This window comes from Rhinichthys klamathensis, unplaced genomic scaffold, assembly GCF_029890125.1.
Source record: "Rhinichthys klamathensis goyatoka isolate OS25496 unplaced genomic scaffold, OSU_Roscu_1.1 h1tg000405l_1, whole genome shotgun sequence".
Taxonomy (NCBI): domain Eukaryota; kingdom Metazoa; phylum Chordata; class Actinopteri; order Cypriniformes; family Leuciscidae; genus Rhinichthys; species Rhinichthys klamathensis.
In genome coordinates, this window is record NW_026606906.1 from 114,356 (window position 1) to 140,516 (window position 26,161).

At 38.0% G+C, this 26,161-nt stretch overlaps 1 protein-coding gene across 1 annotated transcript in view; it reads left to right on the forward strand.

Moving 5' to 3' along the window:
- chrnb1 (cholinergic receptor, nicotinic, beta 1 (muscle)) overlaps window positions 1–18,397 on the forward strand; it is a 37,620-nt gene extending 19,223 nt beyond the window's left edge. The window contains exons 8-11 of the mRNA XM_056234770.1: window positions 2,264–2,487; window positions 8,148–8,323; window positions 15,836–15,983; window positions 18,051–18,397. Of these exons, the coding sequence (XP_056090745.1) occupies window positions 2,264–2,487; window positions 8,148–8,323; window positions 15,836–15,983; window positions 18,051–18,191 (689 nt within the window). The 3' untranslated portion in view covers window positions 18,192–18,397. The remainder of the gene's footprint in view (window positions 1–2,263; window positions 2,488–8,147; window positions 8,324–15,835; window positions 15,984–18,050) is intronic.
- The last annotated feature ends 7,764 nt before the right edge of the window (window positions 18,398–26,161 follow it).

A 26,161-nucleotide genomic window follows, 5' to 3' on the forward strand; every position in this document is an offset into this window, starting at 1 on the left:
GCATTGAAGTATCATATAGATCCAGTAAAACGGTAACCAATAGACTAGGCTACTATAATGACGCTGGCTTGTAAACGTGAGCATCGCGATCATTTGTCGTTAGAAAAAAAATAAAACCCATGAAATTATATTCATATGACATGCTGAAATATATGCCACTGTACCTGGGATGAAGACATTTCACACGCGACGCAAGCAGAACACCTGCATGTGACCTCCTCCTACAGTGTTCAGGGCTATCCTGGTTGTCAACAATTGCACGTGCATGTAGGATGACAGAGTTTACGACAGTAGTAGAGGACAATACTGTTTCCCAACTGTAGGGGGAGCCCGAGAGCAAAAAACTACCTGTTGTTACTTTAATCATTACTAAATCACCCGCTTAACATTAATCTTGCACAAAAAAACATTGTATTACACTTAATTTTAGCATTTACTCTCCCTTTCGAGTGCCATCGGCAAAGCATGCTGGGAAATATACATCCCAGCCGTTTCAGTTAAACTTAAGTTCGTCTAAATTAAAAGAAATAATTTCATAAAACTCAAAACAATGAAACAGTTCAGTTTACTTAAAATATATCCATTCTGTGAACTTGAAAGAAAAAGAAAGTGCTAAATACTCATAAAAGTTAATTTGACTGAACTAATTAGTTTAATTTAAGTTTTTCCTACTCAAACCAATTAAGTATTTTGAGCGTTAGGGTTTACAGTGAAGGACAAAAATAAAGCTATTTATTTTGAAGTAATATCGATTCTGGAATAATAATAAAAAAACAATATCGCGATAGCTAGGTGAATCTATTTTTTTTCTCCCAGCCCTAATATACAATGCCAGGTTTATTTGACAACTAGATTAGAAAGCAAGCTAGAGAAGAGAAGAATGTTTGTGTGTGTGTGTGTGTGCGTGCGCTTTGGTTTAAGTGTGTGGGGTGGATAAGTGTTTGTAAAAGAGTGAAGTGAAGGTTTTGGAGTGTGACTTTTTTTGTCTTGTTGTGAAGGAACAAGACGTCGCTCATTCAAAGGAAGTATAACATTTTGGAGAGTATTGAGGTAGGGAGGTGCTGAAAGCTAGTGTTAAAGCCTTAAATTTGATTCTGGCTGCAACTGGAAGCCAGTGAGATCAGGAGGGGTGTGAAAACACAACAAAAAACAGGACACTTTTGATGCGTTTTGGCCTTTCATTTACACTACAATGGCGTCTTGCGGGCCTGAAAACACCTTTGAAACCGTGTTTCAACGTGCACTTTTCGTCTCAAAACGCGAATTTGTGAAAACGGTGACGCCATGTGCATGCGTATTACGTGTTCAGTCCATAGGCGCTTAGTGTTTCTTTACAAAGTGACATCGACAACTACTGGCCTGGCGTGAATAATACAGCTTTTTGGCGTTTTCATGGATCGTTTTGACAACGTTATCGTCGGTACACGAAAAACACAAAAGAAAAACCTTTACTTTTAATACATCGTTGTTGTGTAAGTAAACGTACCCTTCAAATATGTTCCAGTGATTTCCATTCATACGCATGCGAATGCGAAAAGCTTCAAGTTTGGTGAACTCTGAGCTGCGAATTCGCATCACGTGGAGACGAGTGACCTGTAGAAGATCTTTAAAGTCTCGGCGTGACCCCTTGGCTGAATATTTAGAATAATATTTTTGCAGTTAAGTCGAGTAGATTTGTATATTTTTTTACATTTTGAGTGTATTACTATTTGTTATATGTTGAATTCATGTTTATAAAAACGACGCTTCAGAGCGTGACGTCATGTCACGACCGTTGCAGTGTCCTAAGAAATTTTGCATGCTCAAAGTCTAGTGTGTCTAGACGTCCACTAGTCCAGTCTTGAGATGACAAGAGCTTGGACAAGAAGTTGAATCACATACTCTGTTGTAAAGAGCAAACCTGCACGAGCGGTCTGTTAAAATGTGGGTGGAAAAACGTCCAACACAACCACCAATATAAATAACTTTTTATTAGATTTGAGGTTTTATTGACCTTGAACGAATGAATGTCCTGTTATTGCCCATTATAAATGGATCTTTTACCTGCATGGATAAGCTCAAGATCAATCTTTCAGTTCTCCCAGTTAAGAGTGTAACAAATAATGAAGGGATCATTAGTACAAGCGCTGCTTATACAGTCTGGTCTATTAATTCCATTATATAGTACAATTAACCTTATCACTAAAAAAGCACATTAAGACTCTGTGTAAGTATGTCTTGTGTACGCACGAGTAGATCAAGAGGAGCTCTCTTTTCTTTTCAGGGGAGAAGATGGGTCTTTCAATCAACGTACTGCTGACTTTAACTGTCTTCCTGCTTCTGCTGGCCAACAAGGTTCCCGAAACATCTCTGGGTGTTCCCATTATCGTCAACTACCTGATGTTCACCATGATCCTGGTCACCTGCTCCGTCATCCTCAGTGTCGTGGTGCTCAACCTTCACCATCGTTCCCCCAACACACACCAGATGCCTCTCTGGGTGCGCAAGGTCAGTACAGGAGACCTCCAGTCGAAGTGTCAGAGAAGGTCTCTGGCTCTGTTCACTCCTGGTATTAAGACGCGTTTTGGTCGATCGGATCACAAGTGGACGACGATAAATACAGGGTCTAAAACGCTTTGAGCTTGTCCACTTTCCACCACTTCCGGAGGAAGATGAAAACACATTCGAATGGATTGCTTTCGTAGTGTAAACACTAGGGCTGTCAGTTAAACGCGTTATTAACGGCGTTAACGCAAACCCATTTTAACGGCGTTAATTCTTTTATCGCGCGATTAACGGTCTTTTTGGCCTTGCAAACTTTGTAGTTTTTTTTCACATGCTTTTGCAACAGGACGCGGCATGCGTTTTGGACGTTTTGTTGCTTCGTCGACCAAAGCGCAAGCGGATCTAGCTAGACCGGAAACAAAACAACAGGCACGCCGCACACACTTGTTTGGGCTTGCGACTGCGAGCCGGCCAACTAGTTGGTTAACGTTACGTTTTGAGTGGATGATGAGCGCGAGACGCCGAAATGGATGCCAATAAGATTCTGAATGGAAAGTTTACTTTTAAAAAGTTGCCAAATGGTTCCATTGACAAGACCAAAGTGATCTGTGTGTTTTGTCGTTGTGAACTGAGCTATCATCATCGTCAGCACGTCCAGTCTGAAATACCACTTGATGATGGCCAAGCACACACACACACACACACACACACACACAGCTGATGCGAATTCTCCGCCCCCTCGTCAATATCAGGACCTCGTCAGTATTTCTTTCACCCTTTTATTGATGGACAGTGTTACATTGTGTGAGAGATTATTTGCTCCAGGTGAAAAGTGTTCCAAGTGTTTTAGTGTGAAATTGAACACAGTATATGCCAATGTTGTTTTCAATAAAAAAACATTTGCACAAAGCAAGCTGATCCACTTTTCAAATAATGGATAATGGAGAAAAAATTATGGGACAAAAAGAAATCAAGAGACATTTAGAATAGATAAAAATGTGCGATTAATCGCGAGTTAACTATGACATTAATGCGATTAATCGCGATTAAATATTTTTATCGTTTGGCAGCACTAGTAAACACTCATGTGGGCGAATGTGTAACTAATGCGTAACATTATGGGAAGCGGCAAGACAGACGGATTTAAACTCTGTCGACTGGAGACCCAAGTTTGGTTTGAAAATGAAAAACGTACCAAACTCAATGTTCTCTCACCATTCCTGATTTCTAACACACACTCACAGCGTTCGGCTGATCTTGCGGCTGTCAGAGCAGAAACTAAAGCTGATGCTCTCTGTGTGTTTCCCTCGTCTCTGGATGTGTTCATATGTAAATTACACAAGCTTATTTTGTCCTTTAGATCAAAATATCTGAAAAGGTGTTTGAACTCCGCTTTCGACAAACTAGAATTTTGATCAATGATGTTATAGTTAAAGATACACCATGCAACGTTTGTCCCTATAGCGGTTAAAAAACAAAACTGCATGTATTTTGCGGAAGAACAATGTTTAGGTTGTGCTTCGTCTCTGTGTGAGTGTGCGGATGAATATGATTAAACTGCTCATAAATACATTCAATATAGGTTTAAGAGATATAACCAGTTTAGATGGAAAGGATCTCAAGCTAACTAGCTGAAGACGTTACTGTATCTTTACCCATTAATACACACGCTACTTCCTTGAAAATCAATTCCAGCACAGTGATACAACAACCATAATGAAATGAGCCTTCACAATAGATAATGCTTTACATATATCTACATATATATATATATATATATATATAAATGGCAATTTATCGGTCTAATAAAATACTTTACTCGCCTGATGAGTGATAAAAACACCATCATCTCTGCGTCGCTTTTACAACATTTCAAATCCTTCAGTTCTCGCCATCTCTGCAAAGTCAATGTTGATTCTTGTTTTATGACGAGCTCTGTCTCGTCCTCTTTTCTCCAGCACTCTCCTCTGTTCGGCGTTTGTTTAAACGGGTGATTCTCCGGAGGTTTGAGATTTAACTGCTCAATGTCAGCCTTTCTCACTCGTAAAACTGACCTCTGCCACTCTCACACAGACACGCGTCAAAGTAGCCGGAGAAACTCCTCTATATTTACTGATGTGACGAGACACACAGGCGCGAGTGACGCATGTACGCAATTTCCCGCAAAAACCACCCAGACAGAATAAAATATCAAATAAATATTTAAATAAATAATCTAAAATATAAACACTTATAATAGGCTTACCATTGTAAGACAAAAACACTTTTTGGGAGAAGGATTGATGACTCATTATTTACATTTTGTTCATTTTGAACAAAGAAAAAGTTCCATTGTGTATCTTTAAAGTCTTTCTTGGACTAGAAATGCTTTTTATTTTTTTGGTTGGGAATAAGTAACCATTAGCAAACCACAAAATCCGCCTGAGTTTGTAATGAGATGCACATCCTTTTGTGAAACTTTTGTGGAGTCAGCTGCTTTCAACAAATTGAAGGCTACATTGTTAACACGACAGATGCAGAAAATATTTCCATTTACCATTTTCTTTTATTCCCGGACACTCCAAAACAACCCTGTCTGCCAATTACAAACTTGTGAAAAAAGGATAAAAATGTTAAATCGACAAAAATAGATAATTCAGTTTAGCAAACAGACTGTGCAGCATCTTTTCAAAAAGCAGCCTGTTATGTTAGACTATTAACCTTTATTGACGGCTGTAAGCTCGACATTATTTAAACTGATTAGAGTCGCAGCTTCTCCATCACACCACAGCGACCCTTTTACACCCGTTTCAAGCACAACCCTACATTTATTTCTAAAGATTATATATTGCAGCAGTTCTTTATTCAGATTCAGTTCAGTTTTGCAGGACATTCACTCGTAACAGCAAGGCCATGTGAAAACAGACGTGGGATGCAAGGCTGAAAGATGATGTGCTGGGCGAGTGCAATCTGTCTCTTTCTTTCAGATCCTTTGTGAAGTCATGCAGAGGAAGCGAGGACTCAGCCATGTCCACACAACTCAACACTCAGTTTAAAGAAGCACTGTAGCGCTTTTAATTAAAGGGATAGTTCACCCAAAAATGAAAATTAGCCATGATTTACTCACCCTGAAGCCATCTTAGGTGTATATGACATTCTTCTTTCAGACGCATACGATCGGGAGTTATATTAAAAAATGTCCTGGCTCTTCCAAGCGTTATAATGGGTGTCAATGGGTATATATCTTTTGGAAGTCCATCAAAGCGCATCAATCCGTGATAAAAGTGCTCGAAACGGCTCCGGGGGTTAATAAAGGCCTTCTGAAGTGAAGCGATGCGTTCGTGTGAGAAAAAAATCCATATTTAAAACTTTATCGACTTTATCGACTAAAATAACTAGCTTCCGGCAGACGGCTGTACGCCAAGTCTTTTCCACTTCCATTTCTTGCAGACTTTAATGTTCAAAACCCTAAGTTTTCATTGCTGCCTGACATGTATAATAAATATATATTTTTTATTATATATAATAAAAATCCAGTGGACTTTAAGTTTGCATTAGCAATCTCCCTCCACTCACATTTTCTTCACAACACGAAAATGTGTTTCTTTTTTATTTTATTTCATTTTATTTATTTATTTAACAAACAGACATACAGACCAAAATAGTGCAGTAACGAACAATCTAGTAATTCCATAATTCCAGAAGTGAAATAAAAGTGTGTAAATAGGTGTGTGTGGGTGGGTGTATGTGCGTGTATGTATGCATAAGCAAAGTAACCATTTATTATTTATTACCATCATCATTACCATCACCACCACCGCTCCTCACTACCATCATACTGCCAACATTGTATTAGTCAATTTTTATTTTTATTCTTATTTACATCTTTCCTCCTATGTAACAATTGACCTATGGCTAAGCCACGCCCCCTCCACTCACTCGGACAAACAGTCAACATTCGGGAACAGGCTCGGTCACAGTAGGAGACATTTCACAGGAGGCAATTGATGATTTTTGGAGACAGAAAGATTATATATCATCTCGAAGTCACCAAAAGGGCCTTAACTATTCATTGGAGGGTTATATTAATAATTTTATTGTTGAGAAGGTCGATGAAAAGCTTCAGCTCCAGGCAAAAATGTACAGGTCACAGTGTAAACGTGATAAACCGCATCTCGTTGCCATCACCATCTCAGACAACAAGATGGAGGATCAGCATTGTTCATGCACTGCAGTATTTACATGAATTTGTTATCTCGGTTATTTAAAGATACGTTAACGAAGCTAAGTGACATGATGTGCAACGCAGCTAGAAGCTAACGTCAACGTTTTGTAATGTTAGGCTAACGTTAGCCTACGTTAGAGATGTTAAAGATAACGTTCAAATACGTTGTTGACTTAACTTAGAACAGATGTAGACTTCCTTGTTTAATTTATCCACGTTTAGTTGGTGTTGTGGTCTACCGCATAACTTAATCCAGAGCAGACACTTATGTCGGTTGAGATGTGGCTTGGGAAAGGGTAAAAAATACACACCGTCGCCCTACCTCTCGGGATACCTAGTGTCGGAGTTGCATGTACCCCATGCACACCGTTTGACCATTTTAAACTTAAAATGACAAGAAAAAACATATAAAAACGAATGAAAACTGACTAACTGCAATGCATTTCAATGGACGTGAAAGCAGAGAATGTCAGAGTGTATTGGGTTAGCTATGCGCACTGTGATTGGCTCATCGTGTTTGGAGGCGTGGCTTAGCCATAGGTCTGGGTTTCAGTCACGTGATTATGATGACGCGCGAAATTCAGATGGAGGGCAGGGAGTGAAGAGCCAATGGACGAGATGGAGGAAAGTCCGTACTGTACTACTTTACACACTATTACAAGAGAAAGATATAAACAAAAAATCAAACATGTTGGACGTGATCCTTACGTTATGAAGAGGAGCGATTTTCAACTGAATTTAAAGATTTTCCAGCCATCGAGGCGGTAGATATCAGCAACTACCTCGTCTTACAGACATACTTTGACTTTACAAAGTTCGTAAACGTTACACGTTAACTTACACGTTACACAAACATAGCCACTTAAGTAGTATTAACTCACCTTTGACGAAGTGATCACGGCACACACGGGCATTTTCCCATTCGGCTCCTCCCGACCGCAGACGTAGGTTTGCAAGCCGTTTTTCCGGAGTTTTTCGGTCAATTTCTTGCATTTCCCCCCTTATGAACAACAACTTTTGGTACACGAAAAAAACTCCTCGTGGTTTGATCGATTTAAGTAACCATAAACGACGCAAAACATAGGCATTTTGAGTTTGTTATAGTGCTTTCTAAATACAGCATATCACTTCCTGCCCTCCATTTGCATTTCGCGCCATGGCAACGCAGTGGCGTGACGTCATATGAAAACAAGCTATTACCATTGCCAGCACTCTCCAAAAATAAGATACTATAATAAGATAATATAAGATAACCCTCCCCCCACATCTCTTCAGTCCCTATTTTCTCCTATTTTTCTGTATGTTATGTGTACATTAAAAGAAGGGGTACAGTAAATGTGTTTCTGCTATTTTTGAAAGTCTTTATATTTCCGAATTAGAAGAACTTGATGTGTTATTATGGGCATGTTTTTACTGCAGCTGTGTGTCTTATAAGAGTCTAACTGTGCATTTCTTCTAGATCTTCATCCACATGTTGCCTCCATACCTGGGAATGCTGCGACCTAAAGTGGAAACCCCTCTGTTTCTCGAGAAACCTTCCAAAAAGGAGAACATCCAAGCCATCAGCAGAGTGGCAGATGAGTACTTCATCCGCAAGCCCAATAACACCAACTTCCTCTTCCCCAAACCCCACAGGTGAGGCTCTGGGCTTAGATCATCAGGGTCAGGGGTCAAACGGGTCAGTGAGAATGGAAGGGAGAAGAGAGCAGGTTTTAGGGGGGAATGAATAGGCTGCTTTCTTGAGATAAGTGTCACCACTTGAGCACTGGTGGAGAATATATTATGTATGCAGTAATGAACCTATATAAGGATTCATTGTGATTATTTTGGAGGCACCTTTAACCCCTTAAGTGTCACCGTATTTGGTGATTGATTTTCAAAATAATGTCAATTTGCTATCAATTAACTATGAATTTGCAACTAGAATATTTTCATACTCCTAAGGCGTGTTAAGACCTTTATTTTGAAATAGTAATGAACATGAAAATCATGAAAGAAGGGTAGAAACCTTCATGCCAATAGTTCAAAAGATAACATACATTTTTTTTTTTTTTTAGAAAAAAAGTTCTGAAAATGTTTTAAATCTAAAGAAAGAAATTATAGATTCACCATTTGTGATGTGGCAGCGAGCTATAACGCACATGTGTGCTCTTTTTATGTGGTTGAATTCATATCAGAATATGCCAAACTTCCCTTACTTCTTCTGAATAGGATGCCTACTTCATAAATTGTATGAAAATTGTGGAAATAATGGTTCAGATCACTCAAAACACATATGGAAATGGAGGCGCCCTGATATGGGCAGTAATGGAGTCTGGTTGTCACTGAAAGCTCATTTTTTGAAATATCAACCTAAAATTTGAAACACAACTTTTTCAGAGTTTTGGCTTTGATTTTCTTGCAGTGTTAGAGTCCACCAGGTTTAAAAAATATATATTTTATTTAAAATATGAATAATTACATTTTTACATTTTACATTTTCATAAACTCAAACTTCCATAACTTTTTTTTTCTGTTTCACTTTCTTAATTTATTTAACTTCTACAAAAATCTGCCAAATTTCTTCTTTAAAAACAAGACCAATCACATTTATATCCCAAAGCATTCTTGAATTACAACCATTTATGTTCGGATTGTGCATTTTCATGTTTATTCAAAAAGGTTGGGGGGTGGGGGGGTGACACTTAAGCGGTTAAAGACCCAAGACACATTGAAAATCTGGGACTCAAAAATCTAAATCTAGTAACTTTAATAGAACTTTAAATGAAAGTTATCTGGTTTTTAATCATGTTCTTAAAACATTCGCACAAAAACATTATTTATGCGTCGCTCATGGAATTTTTTTTTCCTTTAGTTGAATGTTCTTCTGACTTTTTTTGTTTTTAAATGTTATACTTGTTACAGTACTTTAAGTTTTTCACATAAAAACATTATTTTCACATCCTAATGTGAACAAAACATTCTTAGAGCATATCTATGTTAGCTGGGGAATCACATAACCAAATTTGTAACATTGATCATGTGACTCTTTTATACAGACGGTCAGATGTTCTTGTTTCCTTGGAGTTCATGCAAAAAATGTAGCCTGTTTAATTATAAAAATCCTAAATAGAGGCATTTTCGTGTGTGTGTGTGTGTGTGTGTGTGAGAGAGAGAGAGAGAGAGAGAGAGAGAGCATGGCTGAACGCCTTAGGGTTTGATTAATCCTTTACTCTCTCTCACACACTTTAAATCATCTCAACCAGGGAATTGCTCTGTGTGTATCTGGGGTATATGTGTATGTGGGGGGTGTGAAAAAAGGGAAGAAATCATCACTAAAATAATACCGATCAGCACAAATGTGCTCTGACACATTAGACCTGGCCTGCATTAGGCTCACGAGAGGAGGGAGGGGAAATCGAGACAGGACAGAGTGTGCGAGAGAGAGAAGGAAGATGAGGAAGAGAAATTCGATGAGGCAGTGGTATCTTGCTTTTTAATTGGGTTTATAGCGTGTTTTGGCACCATTGCCACCATGGTTTAGTCAAATTAGTCTTTCCTGATTAGTCATCTGTGTCTGTCGATGAGGAGGGAGGATGAAAGAAGAACAAAGACTGGCAGAGGATGCCTTTGACCTTTTCTTTCATTCATTTAATACACTGCTGCTAGTCTTTAATACAGCCACTAGCCAGACTTTGATTATTGCCATCCAAATTAATCGGGTCAAGATATGTAAGACGTATGCTGACATCACGGGACCACAGTTTGCTTTTTAACGTGAGATGGTCTGTATGACTTTTTTATGTTTTTTGCTCACCAAGGCTGAATTTATTTGATAAAAATATCATTGTTAAATATTATTACAACTTAAAATAACTGTTTTCTATTTGAATATATTTTACACTGTAATTTATTCCTGTGATCAAAGCTGTATTTTCAGCATCATTACTCCAGTCTTCAGAGTCACATGACCCTTCAGAAATCACTCTAATATGATGATTTGCTGCTCAAAAAACATTTCTTATCATTATGAATGTTGAAAACCGTTGTGCTGCTTTAATATTTAATAGAACAGAATTTTATTGAAATGGAAATCTTTGACATATTATCTTTACTGTCACTTTTGATCAATTGAATGCATCCTTAAAGATCTAAAAGATGTAATTTCTTTAAAAAAATAACATCGTACTGACCCCAAACTTTTAAATGGTAGTGTAAATCTGAACTCAATCATTCAACAATATTAGACTGACATCAAAGACATTTGTGGAAAATAAATTTTAGACTTTCTGGGTTTTTTTTCCCCTAAATGAAATATACTAATTATTTCACTGAAAGATTCAGTGCCATGACCCTTGCAAACTTTGAAAACTCCAGTGATTTAGTTTATCCTTGCTCATTTCAGCGTTTTGGTGATGCTCTTCTTCCCTGAATAACGGATGAAGTATTGTGCTCACTGACTCCAGAAAGTTGTGCATAACGCCAGTAAATCAGATTGAGGCTTGCCATTCTGGATATGCATCTGATTGTAGCTAATGCTTTTGATTTAGAGAATTTTTACAGGAAAGCTTTCCTGTAGCTCAAACAGTAGAGCGTTGGCACTTGCAACGCCAAGGTCATGGGTTCGATTCCCAGAGAAAGCAAGCCTGACTTCGTCATACTCGTATTCTAGTCAGAATGTGAGTCTGATACTGCTCCATAGGGCTTTGATTATGAGGCGTGTCTTAACCGAACCATGAAAAAAAAAAACTCTGCACTCAATTGGATAGACCTACAACCAATCAGAGCAACACAGTAGTGACGTATATTGAGCTACGCATAGTTGTCAACAGAACTCAACTGCACGCACGCTGGAAGAAGTAAAATAACGAGTGTTGCTTCGTTTACTTGGTCCTCCATGAGTGCGACCAAAGGAGAAACCACAACGACCACAGGGTTTTCATTGCGTCTCATCTTCTTAGTTACCATCGGAGCCAGCTGATAAATTAAACTTTTGCCGAATCCCGTAAGAAGGACGGCAAACACATCTTTCCGATCGACGAATGCCTTGATTGCATTTCTCAGTTTGTCTTTTAAAATGAATGCCCTGTCGATTTCTTTTACAACAGACGCGATAGCGGAATCTCTACATCTCAGTTCTCCCGCGGCAGTCATCTCTGAGGGAAACCAGTTCAACCCAAGCGCTCTTTGATGATAATAATAATAATATGTTTTATTTATATAGCGCCTTTCCAGAGCTCAAGGACGCTTTACAATAGACAAGCAACAGTAAAGTCAGTGGACAAAGACAGCAGACAAAACAACAGGGTAGGTGGATGACAGTGGTACAGAAAAAAAATAAAAAAGTACAACTTAGGAGTTATGACATTCAGAAAATAAGCGAGTTTTGAGCATGGATTTGAATTCAGAAATAGTGTTAACAGAACAGAGTGATCGGGGGAGAGAGTTCCACATTTTGGGCGCTACAACACTGAATGATCTCCCCCCCATCGAAACAAGGCGATGCCGAGGGACGACGAGAAGGCTAGAGTCGGAGGATCGTAGAGAGCGGGTCGGGGTGTAGGGGTGAAGCAGATTACAGAGATAGGGGGGAGCCAAGCCGTGCAGAGATTTAAAAGTGAGAAGGAGAACGTGATGATTACGTCCCTGCAGATCATCTGTCCATCATCGTATAAAGCCCGCCCTGGCAATTTGATTGGCCCGACTAATTCTGAACCGATCATAATTACTCCTCAATGGATCGAGTCAAGACCGAACTTCCCGACCAAAAAATGTTGTAGGCAGGGTTCGGGCTGGCATCCAGGCTAAGGGAAAGCAAGAACTGATAAGAATGTAAAAAATGTGTACCTTGTAAGTCGCTGTGGATAAAAGCGTGATCATGTTAATGCTGTTCCAGGCTCTAAATGAATGCTAGATGTTCAAGCTTTCCTCTGCTCTCTTCTCCCGATCCCGCCCGGCATTGACGTATGTCTCAGTCTAATGGGGTTCCTCTCGGGTCACTGAAGCTCACTGGGGAACCACAGACTACCTGCAATGAGCTCCTGTCTGTCCCAGCACCTGAATGCACAAACACAGATGAGAGCATGTGAGGAGTGAAGAGTCACACTGACCCCTCGTGGTGGGATGGGGAGGTGTAGTATCTGGGAAACTGATGAGGAGCAGTGGGAGAGAAAGAAAGAGAAGGGGATTCATAATGAAACAGATGTTCGTGAACAGATTCTCAAAAGAGGAATGCAACACATCAGCGGTGATAAGCATTTCATCAGCACATTGGGAGGATTTCATGGGTGGGTGGTTACACCATCAGCATAAAACAGATTCGGGGGGGGGGGGGGAAAGAAAGATTATGACTCTGAGTGACTAACTGAATGATTGAGTGAGTGTTTTAAATGAAAGAGTAAGTATGACAGTAAGTGAATGAGTGATTAAATGAATGAGTTAAAGGGATAGTTCACCAAAAAAAAAAGAAAATTCTTTCATTTAATTACTTGTCGTTCCAAACCCGTAAGAATTTCGTTCATCTTCGGAGCACAAATGAAGATCTTTTTGATGAAATCTGAGAGCTTTCTGTCCCTCCATTGACAGCTACGCAAACTTTGATGCTTCAATAAGTTCCTAAAGAGATCGTAAAACGAATCCATATGAATTGAGCGGTTTAGTCCAAATTTTTTTTCTGAAGAGACACGATCACTTTATATGAAGTTTTTATATGTTAGTCAGTCCTCATTGGAACGGGTCACCTTGACACGGGGGTTTTGAGAAACTGCCTCTTTTTCTGCTGTGGGATTATGTGGACACACACACACACACACACACACACACAGCAGGAACGGTGCACAGCCCAATGCATTCTAAGGCTTTAAATGCTTACACCCTTTTCTCAAGGACAAAGTAATCTGATCCAGCATGGATTTAGACTCGCTGCCTGAGGTTTCACTGTGTGTTCATAACTTCCTCATACAATCTGAGAAATTTACTAAGGTCAACTCTTCAACTTCAGAAAAAGATATTTAAAGGTATAGTATACGAATAGTATATAAAAAAAAATCAATTTGCTCACCCTTATGTCATTCCAAACCTGTGTTACTTAAATGTTAGTAAGCAAACCGTTTCAGTTGCCACTGACTTCTATTATATGGATAACAAAAGAGTCTATTGGGCTATCCCTTTAAGTTTAAGCATGTTTTACCACAAACAATAACGTTATATTTTTATATAACATGCATTTGGCAGATGCCTTTATCCAAAAGCTACTTGCATTGCATTCAAAGTATATATTTTAACAGTTCATGCATTTACTGGGACTGAAACCCATGACCTTGGAGTTACTAGTGGCATAAGAATATGGTTCATATGTAACAGAACATTTCTGGTATGTTTGTACAAACGTTTGAAGGTAACTATCACTACCCCGAAGTAGAAGTATAGATTTACTGTGAGTATGTTCAACGGGACCTTGTGCTTGCAATGTATTGGTTCAGCATTCTCATCAGTGTGTGTGTGTGTGTGTGTGTTTATATAGAGCATGTTTCTAGGCAGTTCACACATAAAATAATGCCAAGCCTGCCCTGACCTGAATAAATCAGTGTTGTGGAAAGTTACTTTTAAAAGTAATGTTACAATATTGTGTCACTCCCTAAAAAATAACTAATTACATTACTTAGTTACTTTTTATGGAAAGTGTTGTGTTGCAATAGTTTCTTGATTGTTTTGTAATAACACAAAAAGTTATATTTTTGGCCTTTTCACAGCAAAAGTGAATAAATTAGTAAATTCACATCCTAATGTTCGGATCATTTTACTGACTCTCTTGTTCGAATCCTTTTTCGAGTCGTTTCGTTCATTAAGTGGCTTAAATGTTATACATTTAACAGCCAAATTCCCCGAACACATCCACCTACGCAATATTTATCATATTCTGAATTAAGAAATCATTATTATGCAGTCAAAAATAATTTACAGGGAACATAAATAATTACTTAACCATCCGAGTCTTTCGTTTATTTGTCACGTGACAGACGTTCATGAAAGACCCTTCACTACAACACTCACTTCAGCAGTGAAATAAATAAACACACATTGCATGTTTAGCTATTTTAGCTTATTAGTATGGCTGAATTGGATCATCGAAGGTCAGCAGCAAAGACATTGGTTAATAAAGTGAGATTAAATGCACAAAGTGCATTTGTTTTATTTAACATTTAATTATTGGATGTTAGTGTAATCTGAGTTTGCATTTCACTGTTTTTATACATTTTAAGGAATACTGAAGCTGCTAATTTCTGTCGCTCTACATTGGCTACGTCATCTGGTATAATTGAAACGATTGGCTATGAGCTACGTACAGGCGCATTTGATAGACATTCGTAGCACCCAATAAACGGCTCAATAAACCACGCCTCAAATACGAGAAAATGAACATGTGGTTCCCAGACCACGTCTCAATGTCAATGAGACGTGGTCTGACATTAGCCAGGCTAGCAGCCAATACTAACTCTGATAGAAAGTCAGCAAATTCTTTGATAAAGTCTGTATGGTGCCCCGTATACAGTAGCCAGCACAAATCTCAAACGTGTTTTATCATTTATACTATATATTGTTACATTAAGCACCAACACTTCAAAAGAATTATATTTGAAACTAGACTTCTTAGTAGTTTTGAAAATATTACTATAAATTACAGCAACACCTCCCCCTTTGCCTTTCAGACGAGGTTCATGTTTATAACAGTAATCTTGTGTGGTGGACTCATTTAAAGTAATGTGATCATTTGGTTTTAGCCAGGTTTCTATCATACACAGCATCTAGGTTATAGTCTGTAATCATAACATTAACAATAAGTGCTTTTGAAGTAATGGATCGAATATTCAGCAACCAAAGCTTTATCATTTGTTCATTTGTATTAAATCTGTTTTTTATTTGTTGAACATTAAATGGGTTTGGAAGTTTTTTGTATTTCCTAATTTGGGGAACAGACACAGTCTCTATATGATGATATCTAGGTGAAAGAGGCTCTATGTGATGGGGTTTATCTGACCTTGGTGACGTGAGACAGCTAGCTTTACTAGTTCCTTGAGAAAAAGTAATCTTTTAGGAAACTTGTGTTGCTTGTGATGCTAATCCCTAGCACTGGTTGCAGTGTACAGTGATATTGCTCCTGTGTTGCAGGTTCCAGCCCGATGGTCAATGCACTGACCTGAGGAAGTTCATCGACGGCCCGAGTCATTTCCTCAGTCTTCCTCCAGAGCTCAAGGCGGCCGTTGACGCCATCACTTACATCGCGGAGCAACTGCAGGCCGAGAAAGACTACGAGGCTGTAAGTCATTTACAATCATAACCAGCAGGCTCGTGCGAAATTCAGAATTGGCCTCCATTCAATTCATGAATTGGAATTTGAATTGAATTGACTCCGCCCCACAGGAAGTTGAATTGGAATTGGAATGACAGGAAGTGGAATTAAATTAATGGCAATTCAAAGAAATTCCACACAGTCACACAACAGAAAGAATGTGTTGAATCTCGAATATGTTCAGTGTTAGAAAGGTTACTTTGGAAATGTAATTGCTTACTGTTATAAGTTACCCATTATAAATGTGGTTTGGATTACTTTATCAATGTAAAGCAATTTCCTTTTAATTTGATTAGTAACTTTGAATTACACATTTTACCTCAGTAATACAACTAAATAAAATTACATTCATTTTGTAAATTAATAACATTATTTCATTACACGTTAGTTACAACTAGTCACTCCTCACTCCTCCTCAACCCTGCATACATTTGTTCTAATATATATATATATATATATATATATATAAACAAATGTCCACCTCAAATAGTTTTTTTCCCCTTAGATTTACTAAAATAATTCTGGGAAATAGAGTCATGTTCTATTATGTTCCACAAAATATCAATTACAATAAATCAAACTTAATTATTTGTTCTGTGACTAGAGCTTTTAACATTCATTGCTGGGGGAAACCATTTCCTGTTAATGTAAATCTGTACAAGTAGTTCAAACTAATATCATTTATAGAATATGTAATGCAATATCTGACATGCATATTTTAAGTGAAATGTTTAACAATGAAGCTTTACAGTATAAGAATTTCTTTAAAATTTTATTGAATTGCAATTCTGCTTCCTTTTAATTCAAATTCGTATTGTAATAGAGAGCCTAAGTCCCTCCCCTCCGCTTCCGGCTCATGGGACCTTATTCATTTTGGAAAAAATATGTATGGTAGTCAATGGCGAGAGACAACTTATCTTTTTATTCCGTCTGAACTGTGCCCTGAATTAAACATATGATGTTTGTCAATTTAAAAGATAATTATGAAAGTCAAGAAAGTCGCAGTTTGTCATGAAACAGAAGAATAACATTTAGTTTTATGTGAAAATCGCTCGATGAACTACATCTCCCGGGAAGCGAAACAACAAGCAAGATCCGCTACTCGTGTGTGTGCAGTCTGTTACAAAACACTCAGGCATGACGGCGAAACATTACGATTATAACGTAAGACTATAGAAACAATGACAGACGTTAGCTTCAGTAAAGTTAGCTTCAGTAAAGTTAGCTCCAGTAAAGTTAGCGTCAGTAAAGTTAGCGTCAGTAAAGTTAGCGTCAGTAAAGTTAGCGTCAGTAAAGTTAGCGTCAGTAAAGTTAGCCTCAGTAAAGTTAGCGTCAGTAAAGTTAGCGTCAGTAAAGTTAGCTTCAGTAAAGTTAGCGTCAGTAAAGTTAGCTTCAGTAAAGTTAGCGTCAGTAAAGTTAGCGTCAGTAAAGTTAGCGTCAGTAAAGTTAGCGTCAGTAAAGTTAGCGTCAGTAAAGTTAGCTTCAGTAAAGTTAGCGTCAGTAAAGTTAGCGTCAGTAAAGTTAGCGTCAGTAAAGTTAGCTTCAGTAAAGTTAGCGTCAGTAAAGTTAGCTTCATTCATTGAGAGAAAATGTGCGCCTTTTGGGTTTGTAGTCTTTGTAATTTCGTATTTTCGCAGTCTTATACCTCAACAGTTTCACATCAAACTGCGACTTTCTTGACTTTAAAATGTATCTTTTAAATTGACAATAATGTGTAATTCAGGGCACAATTCAAACGAGATCAAAATATTTGTTGTCTCTCGCCATTGACTACCATACAATATTTTTCCGAAATAAGGTCCCATGGTGGTCGACCGGAAGGGGAGGGGCTTAGGCTCTCTATTCTAGATCCTGTTTTTGACATCAATTGAAATTCAGGAGTCATTCTCAATTCAATTCTGAATTGTGCACAAGCCTGATAACCAGGTTACTCTTCCTGCTTCTCGAAATCTTTACGTTCCCTTCCTTCTCACTGTTTTCCATCTCATTTGTCTCCCCTTCTCTCTTCTTGTCCTCGTTCTGTCTGTCTCTCAGTTAAAGGAGGACTGGCAGTATGTTGCCATGGTGGTTGATCGACTCTTTCTCTGGATCTTTGTGGTTTTTACCACTGTTGGGACGCTGGGCATCTTCACTTATGCCAGCTTCAATGCCACTCCCACCGACCCCTTCCCCTAAATCTGACAGCTCAGAAACATTGGCATGTGATGTGTTAGACACTGTTCAGTGCATATTTATGGTCTTTTACTGTTACAAAAAGAGCACAGTGATTCATTCACATTATATTTCCAAATGTCTGTATGGAGGAGCGCTTCCAGGACTCATAATGTTTGCGATGGGATAATCATATTTAGCAAAAATTCAGGAAACTCCAAAGTACTCTCTCTTTATAAAGGCTTTTTAATCTTTCTAAAGAGAGTGCCTTGGAGTTTCCTGAATTTTTGCTACATCATATTTCCATTAAGACAATGGATGGATGCATCAAAACTGCTTTATTATTGCCGAGTTCAGTAGGATTTTATACAGTTAGGTCTGTGAATAGAATAAAATAATCTATAGATTACTGGAAATAATTATTTTAAAGAAATGCAGGGATGCTTAAAATTAATCAAACGTGACCGTAAAGACATTATAATGTTACAAAGGATTTCTGTCAAATAAATGCTATTTTGAACTTTCTATTCATCAAAGAATCCTGATAAAAACGATCTCGGGTTTCCACAAATATGAAGCAGCACGACTGATGATAATCAGAAATGTTTCTTGAGCAGCAAATCATCATATTAGAGTGATTTCTGAAGGATCATGTGACTCTGAAGACTGGAGTAATGATGCTGAAAATGTATTCTTTGATCACAGGAATAAATTATATTTTTAAATATATTCAAATAGAAAACATTAAGTGTGATAATATTTCTCAATATTACAGTTTCTCAAACTTTACTGTATTTTTGATCAAATAAATACTGTTTACAGGAAAAAAGCGGTCACTGCGGCGGCACCCTATCAAATGGTACTAATATGCACAATTTAGATACTAATATGTATACTTTATAGGAACTATTCTGTATGTTTAAGACAATAATATGCACCCTTTAGAGGTAAATCTGGTACAAAGGGTTGCCTTTAGAAAGTGTGCCGCCCCAGTGACGGCTTTTGGACCTTTTTTTCTGAGAATGTAATCTACATGCATTTATGCCTGGTGTTCAAGAAATGTTTTAATACCCAGTGTGTTATGTGCTCTTAAGTGTGTGAAGGCTGTTCTAGTCATGATGTTTTTAAAGAAAGTTTTTATGTGATGAATAAAGAGCAAAGGTGTTCAGGAAATCTGCTTTTTTTTCTTTCTTTTTTTTCTTTTTTTTAAGAATACAAAAACTGTTTCTTGCACCGTGTGTGTGTGTGTGTGTGTGTTATTAAAAAATATGTATGATAATACATTTTGTATATTCACTACATGTGTGTACAACTGATTTTATTTATTTATTTAATATGTTTGTTGTTGTTATATTTTTTAACCATAGATCGATTGATTGATTGATTTAATGTTATTAATAATGATCTCGTAATTTTGCAGCCGTTATATTAGGCTGCTGTCACTTTAAGACCTGACGCACACATCCATTATACTGTTACATGTGCGTTTTCTTTCTCATTCATGTCTGTGTGTGTGTGTGTGTGTGTGTGTGTGTGTGTGTGTGTGTGTGTGGCTCAGGTAAACCCTACGTTATGGAGACAAAATGTCTCCACAAAGATGGTAATATCTGAAATCCTTGTCCTGTGGGGACATTTTTTGGTCCCCATGAAGAAAACCGCTTATAAATCACTTTAATATATAACAGTTTTTATAAATGTAAAAAAAAAGTTTATTTCTAATGGTTATGGTTAGTGTAAGAGGATAGAATATACAGTTTGTAAAGTTAAAAAATCATTGTCTATGGAAAGTCCCCATAAAACTTTCCATAGTTTAGGAAAGTTGGGCTGTACTTATATACTGTATATAATTTCCCTGATATAAAATCAATTGAAGTCTATGCAATGTCCTCACTAATATCTATCTCAACATTTTGATTGCAAATAATATATCAATAACATGTTTTTGAATGAGAGTCAGAGAGGCGGAGTAAATCAAATACATAGAGGGATCACAGTTGAGAGACCATTATATCAGATAACTTCACTGGATGCTACTGGCCTCATACCTACAGTATATAGACCCTACAGAGAGAAGAGATCAGGGCTGATTTAGGATTTCAATATATGGGCGGCTCAGCCCCCAATGAGGGTATGATAAAAAATGTATTTTATTTTTTATAAATATATATTGTTTGAATACTAGGGTAGGCATGAACAATACAGTAGGTTATACACTACCAATCAAGTCAACCCCTGAATATTGAATTAATTTCTATCATTTTAAATAACCAGCTTATATTCATTAAGAATATAGACAAACTATTTATTACTGTGCTTGTCTAGATTAGCAATATGTTGGTAAATTCTTTTCTTTTTTTTTTTTTTACAAATGTATTTTTTTTTTAGTTTTTTTTTCTGCATTTGTGCGATACAATTAACTTTAAAGAAGATCTACATTTCTCAATTTCATTCATGGAGATAACATGGGAAATGTTTTCTGTCGCCCGGTGGAAAACAAACACGTTTAACATGAAAATGACATGAAATTGCCACTATAACCAGTAGATGGCAGCAGAGGACCACTCATTTGCCATTCCCACTCCCTTTCATAGCTCTTTTCGCGTGTGTTGCTTTTGGATTTATTATAAAATGAATATTATAAGAAATTTTATTGCACTGAAGTTTGAAGTATAGCAAGAGTAGGACAAGTCACAAAGTCTCATTTCATTAGGATGAGAGGAATTTCATAAAATAAATGAATAGCCTAAATATATAAGCCCAGATTTACAGTGGATTTGAAACAGTAAAAACTTGAATTGCTCCCACATCACATTATGTAAACTACATTTATGACAATGAACTACACAGATACAGATATCATAACAATCTATCAATATATGCAGACACGCTGTTCTCTGCTTTTGACGCTGGCACTGGATTGAAGAACACACTGAATAACGCAGACGAGCCGAAGCCTGCCGCCGGTTTATGACTTTTAAAGGGGACTGAGGCAATGTGTACATGTATAGTTCATCGAAATTTTAGGAGGGCTGGGTGGAAATTTAGGGGCGCTAAAGGCCTCCTAAAATGAGCCTAGTGACACCCCTGGAGGAGATGCAGGGACAACATGTTTGGGTTTTTTCATAAATTGGTCAGAAAATGTGGTCTTACCTCATTCTGCACTCAGACAGGCATGAAACAGATGTGAACTGTGTCTTAAAAAGTAAGTCTTAAAGTTTTCCTAATAAAAGGCCTTAAAAATGTCTTAAATTCAGATTCGATGGGTCTTATATATTTCTGGTCACATTACCGCTAAACTTTCTCCAGTCTGACGGACCCAATGTCCATCAAATAACCAGTGAAGCGTTGGATCGCGAGAATGATAATGATTTTATTACATAGACAGCGATTGATAATGATAATGTGTTTCTGGTGGCGCTGTTGAGACTCGCCTGTGTCTGTGAGAGATTTTATAGTGAGAAATCAAAACAAACGAGCATAACAGCACAAATAAACTCACAGAAGAAACATACTGAGGTAAAAAAATTATTTATAACATATGATATAGTTAAGTTACATAACATGACGGGAGCTATTTTGCTGAATATTCTCACGATTGCAAATGCAACATTGATTTTTGTTCAATAAACAAGTAGTTAATATTAAATTACTTCAATTACTTAGGTTAAACATTAAATATTACATATACGTTTGTAATTTCCATCACAAGTTAGGTCTTAAATTTCATTCAACGTGGCATTAAAAAGTCTTATATAACTTTAACTTATGTCTGTAGACACCCTGCTTAAACAAAAGAGATCTCAGAAGAGATTCAGAATTACTTGTATAAGGCTGAAAAGATTTACGAAAAGTTCCTCGACCCACGTTAAGTCTTATTATGTATAAATTACACCGTGAACGAGCTGAATAAACTCATGTTTCACTGCCCACACATCTTTGTGTTTAAGGGTGTTTTGAAATATTCTCAGAGGAGATTGTTTGTGTTGCACTTGTCTGAGTGTGATTGACAGCCTGTCCGTGTGTTCTGTCAGCATCTCGGCTAACAGTTGTCTAAAGCATGTCGACTGCGTTGTAAATCAATAAACAGCCGTCGCTGCAATGATTGTTATTACTAAAATGACACGGCTCAGTGCGGTTACTTCTGACAAGAGCCTTTGCATGCTATTGAGGACTTTTTTAAGCAGTTGTCATTGTGCTCATTTCTGAGCTAGAATGTGAGATGCTGAGAGTGATATTTTGTGTGTGTGTGTGTGTGTGTGTGTGTGTGTGTGTGTGTGTGTGTGTGTGTGTGTGTGTGTGTGTGTGTGTGTGTGTCTGCCCTCGAAAATTGAACCCCATTCACTTCCATTGTAAGTGCGTTACTGCATTTTGTACGCATATTTGCGCATTTCAATTAATAGTAAAATTCCATCAAATTGAACTGAATAATCCTTAAATATTATTCAAATTATGAATTAAGAATGGAACTTAATAAAACATTTATATAAATCTTTAAAAAAAAAATAACTTTCTTTTTTTAAAATGTATGAATATGAATCACGAACTAAATGGTCCATTCCCTTCTTCCATTAAGATTTATACAACATTTTTTATGAAGTTCGTTTTTTTTTTTTTACTCGTTTACAATTTTTTATTCAAAATATGAATAATATGTAAGGATTAATCAATTCAATTTGATGAAATATTTACTATTTTCATCTTAAAAAAGGCTTATAAAATGTTTGTGTAACCCAGTTTTTTTGATGCCGGAGCGATTTGTGTTCACAATGCACGTTTTTCGTAGCCCGACGTCGTCATACTTAAACTCTAGTCAGCATGCGAGTCTGATACGCCTCCGTTGGGCTGTGATTATGGGGCGTTTCAACCGAACCAGGAAAGAAAATGCCTCTGCACTCAATTGGATCGACAAATGCCTTGATCGCGGTTCTCTGTTCCTCTTCTAAAATGAATGCGCTGTCTACATCTTCTATAACAGACGCGATGGCTGAATCTACATCTCAGTTCTCCAGCAGCAGCCATCTTTGTTGTAAACGAATTCAACCCAAGCGCTCTTTGGTGATGTGGATGATTACGTGACGGTTGATCATCTGTCCATCATCGTATAAAGCCCGCCCCGACAATTTGATTGGTCCGAACAGCTTTGGTTCGGCATACTTGCTTCACAACGGATCAACTTCCCATCCTCAAATGTTGTGGGCGGGGCTAAGTCCGGCTGGCATCCAGGGTAGGTAACACACTCTAATTACCTTCCAAGATGGTCATGATAAAATTATCAAAAGGAAAAAGGGTTATACTTTCTTACATCTTCAACTTTCTTTAGTGTGTAATGTTGCTGTTTGAGAATGAAAAAGGCCTGCAAAGTTACGAAGCAAAGGCAGGTCTTCTCTATATCAGTGTCAGTGTTTCTGAACTCCCTGAAACGCCTCCATTGTAGTCTTGAGTTTTCTTCCAGGAACACGTCACAATATTCCTCATTTAAATAATTCCTGCCCAAGGCATACGCAGAATAAAGGGACGAGGCCTGGTTGAGTTAAGCCCTATTCGCACGGGATAAGTCCACGTGAATCGGCAATGTCTGTAATTTGTAAAGTAAAATTTCCCCCTCAAATGACCTGCCATATTTCGCCGAACACAGAGGTCCTGTGATAATATTAGTGCCGTGCGAAATCAGCGTTTAGTTAGGAGTGTGTTGAAACTGGTGGATATGGTAAGGGGCGTGGCATTTCCCAAACACACTCGAATCGCTTGACCAATCACAACCCACTGGTCCAGCCGACCAATCAGAGCACACTGCGCTTTTCAGAAGGAGGGGCTTCATAGAGACGGGAACCAGTGATGCGCGGGCCGACTCGTAACCCGCAGACCCCGGTTGGGGCGGGTAAAGAAATTGTCACTTTATTTGCGGGGCGGGTCATTCCCAGCTAACAATTTTATGTTCTGGGAACGTTCTGGGAACGTTAGTTTTTGGTTCCCAGAACGTTCTGGGAACGTTCCCAGAATGTTCCCTATTGGTTCTCCAGGAAAGTTTTCTTAACGTAAATAGAACGTCCCCTTAAGGTTAGGGGAACGTTCCGGGAACCTATTCGGAAAATGAAACCTAAAAAAACCTACAGGGAACGTTCCGGGAACGTTCTCGTTTGGTTCCCAAAAAATAACCAAATGGGAACCATACGGGAACGTTAGGGGAACGTTCTGTGTTTGCTGGGTTATTATTGGGTTTTTTAATCCTTGTATGTTGCTTGCAATTTCCAGCCTATATTAAATATTTGGGAATATCTATTTTCGTATTTTATTAGGTTATTTGATAAGGTTACAATACGAATGCCATAGCAACTTAACTTGCGTGAGGTCCACGTCACGAAAGCAGCGCGCCAAGCAGCTCCGCAGCTCCCGCCGCCAGCCACGACAACAACAACAACGGAGAAATAAAAGTGAAGATGGAAGACGAGGTGCGGGAGAAATTGAGGTCGGGAATTTACCTGATTAAATTGAAAAGAAAAATAAGGTTAGGCTGCTACATCTAATGTTTGGGAGCTGTTCTCAAATAGTTGCAGCAGGAGACAACAGTAGCTAGATCGGCTACCTGAAGTGCAACTCGTGTGAAAAATATACAAACAGTAGCGCCACAAAACGGGCACTTCCAGCATGTCAAGACATATTTGTGGGGGTCTAAGAAATAAAAAAATGGTTTAGCCTATTAGATGAATACAAACGCTGCTTTGTAAATGTTGAAAATGTTTATTAGTATCATATGACCTGATTTATGATTCATATTCATAATCGTCTCTTGTTGCCAGTTTACAGGGCGATGTTTCCAAGCACTTTCAGGCTGAAATAAAGGCTGTTTTCATTTACATTACAATGCCTAGTAGTAACGGTCGCGGGTGCGGGGCGGGTTGTAAAAATAGATACAGTGGTGCGGTGCGGGCTGGGGCGGGCCAAATAATTTCATAAAAGCGGGACCCGCGGGTTAGAAAAAAGCCGACCCGCGCATCACTAACGGGAACTAAACAGAGCGTTACTGACAGACTGGGAAGAGAGAGGAGCTGCAACAATGGAGAATATGTGAAAAATAATGTGTCTTTAAACATTTCAGCATGAAAACCTCTTCTATTAGAGCCCAAAAACGAAATCAAGACTTTGTAAAAGGGCATAAAATGGCATCTTGTAAACTTTAATTAACTTGTAAAAATGCCAAAAGGTACTTACTCAGTCTCAGTGCATAATCAGCCAAAGTCCGCATATTTATGCGGGGGCCGCATTTTTTCAAATACGCCGCATAAATTGCCGATTTCCGTGCAAAATATGCGGGGCTTGCATGATTTCATAATCCTCGCATTTTCGTTGCAAAAAAGTGACATATATCTTAGCAGAAAGTTGCAGAATGTTGCGTTTGCTTCACACAAGAGCCGCCATTTCCCCCTGTTGCCATGGGAACGTTATGAAGTGACGTAATTACGCGACGTGAACATCAGCGAAAAGCTGTAAAACAGGAGCACACTTTATTTTTTTATATTTTATTTATTCATTTTTACAGAAGTTGTTGCAGATTCCTTTTGTAAAGCTACAGAACTTGTTTGACTCATCAACGTTTTGTAAGTTTGATGTGTTTATTAAGGTCTGAAATAAAAGATGAGAACTTAAATATTCCCAGCACTTTCTGTGATGTATATGCTTGCTTATCATAGGAAGAAATAAGAAATGACTCTTTATATTAAGGTAGTAGCCTAGTGAGAACAGGGTGTTGGGGGAATCACTTTTTTTCTTCTCATTTTCATCAAACCGCAGTTTTTGCAAGTTCCCGCAATTTCATCGCGTAAAATTGCATAAATATCCTGCATATTCCATCGCATTTTTTAAGAAAACGGGCCGCGTAATCAAGGATTTTTGCCCGCAACAATCACAAAAAAACTCTGTGTTTTTCTGGAACGACTGCTTACTGTATTAGAGTTAGTGTATAAGTGTATTATTACATATTGAGCTATATTAAGAGC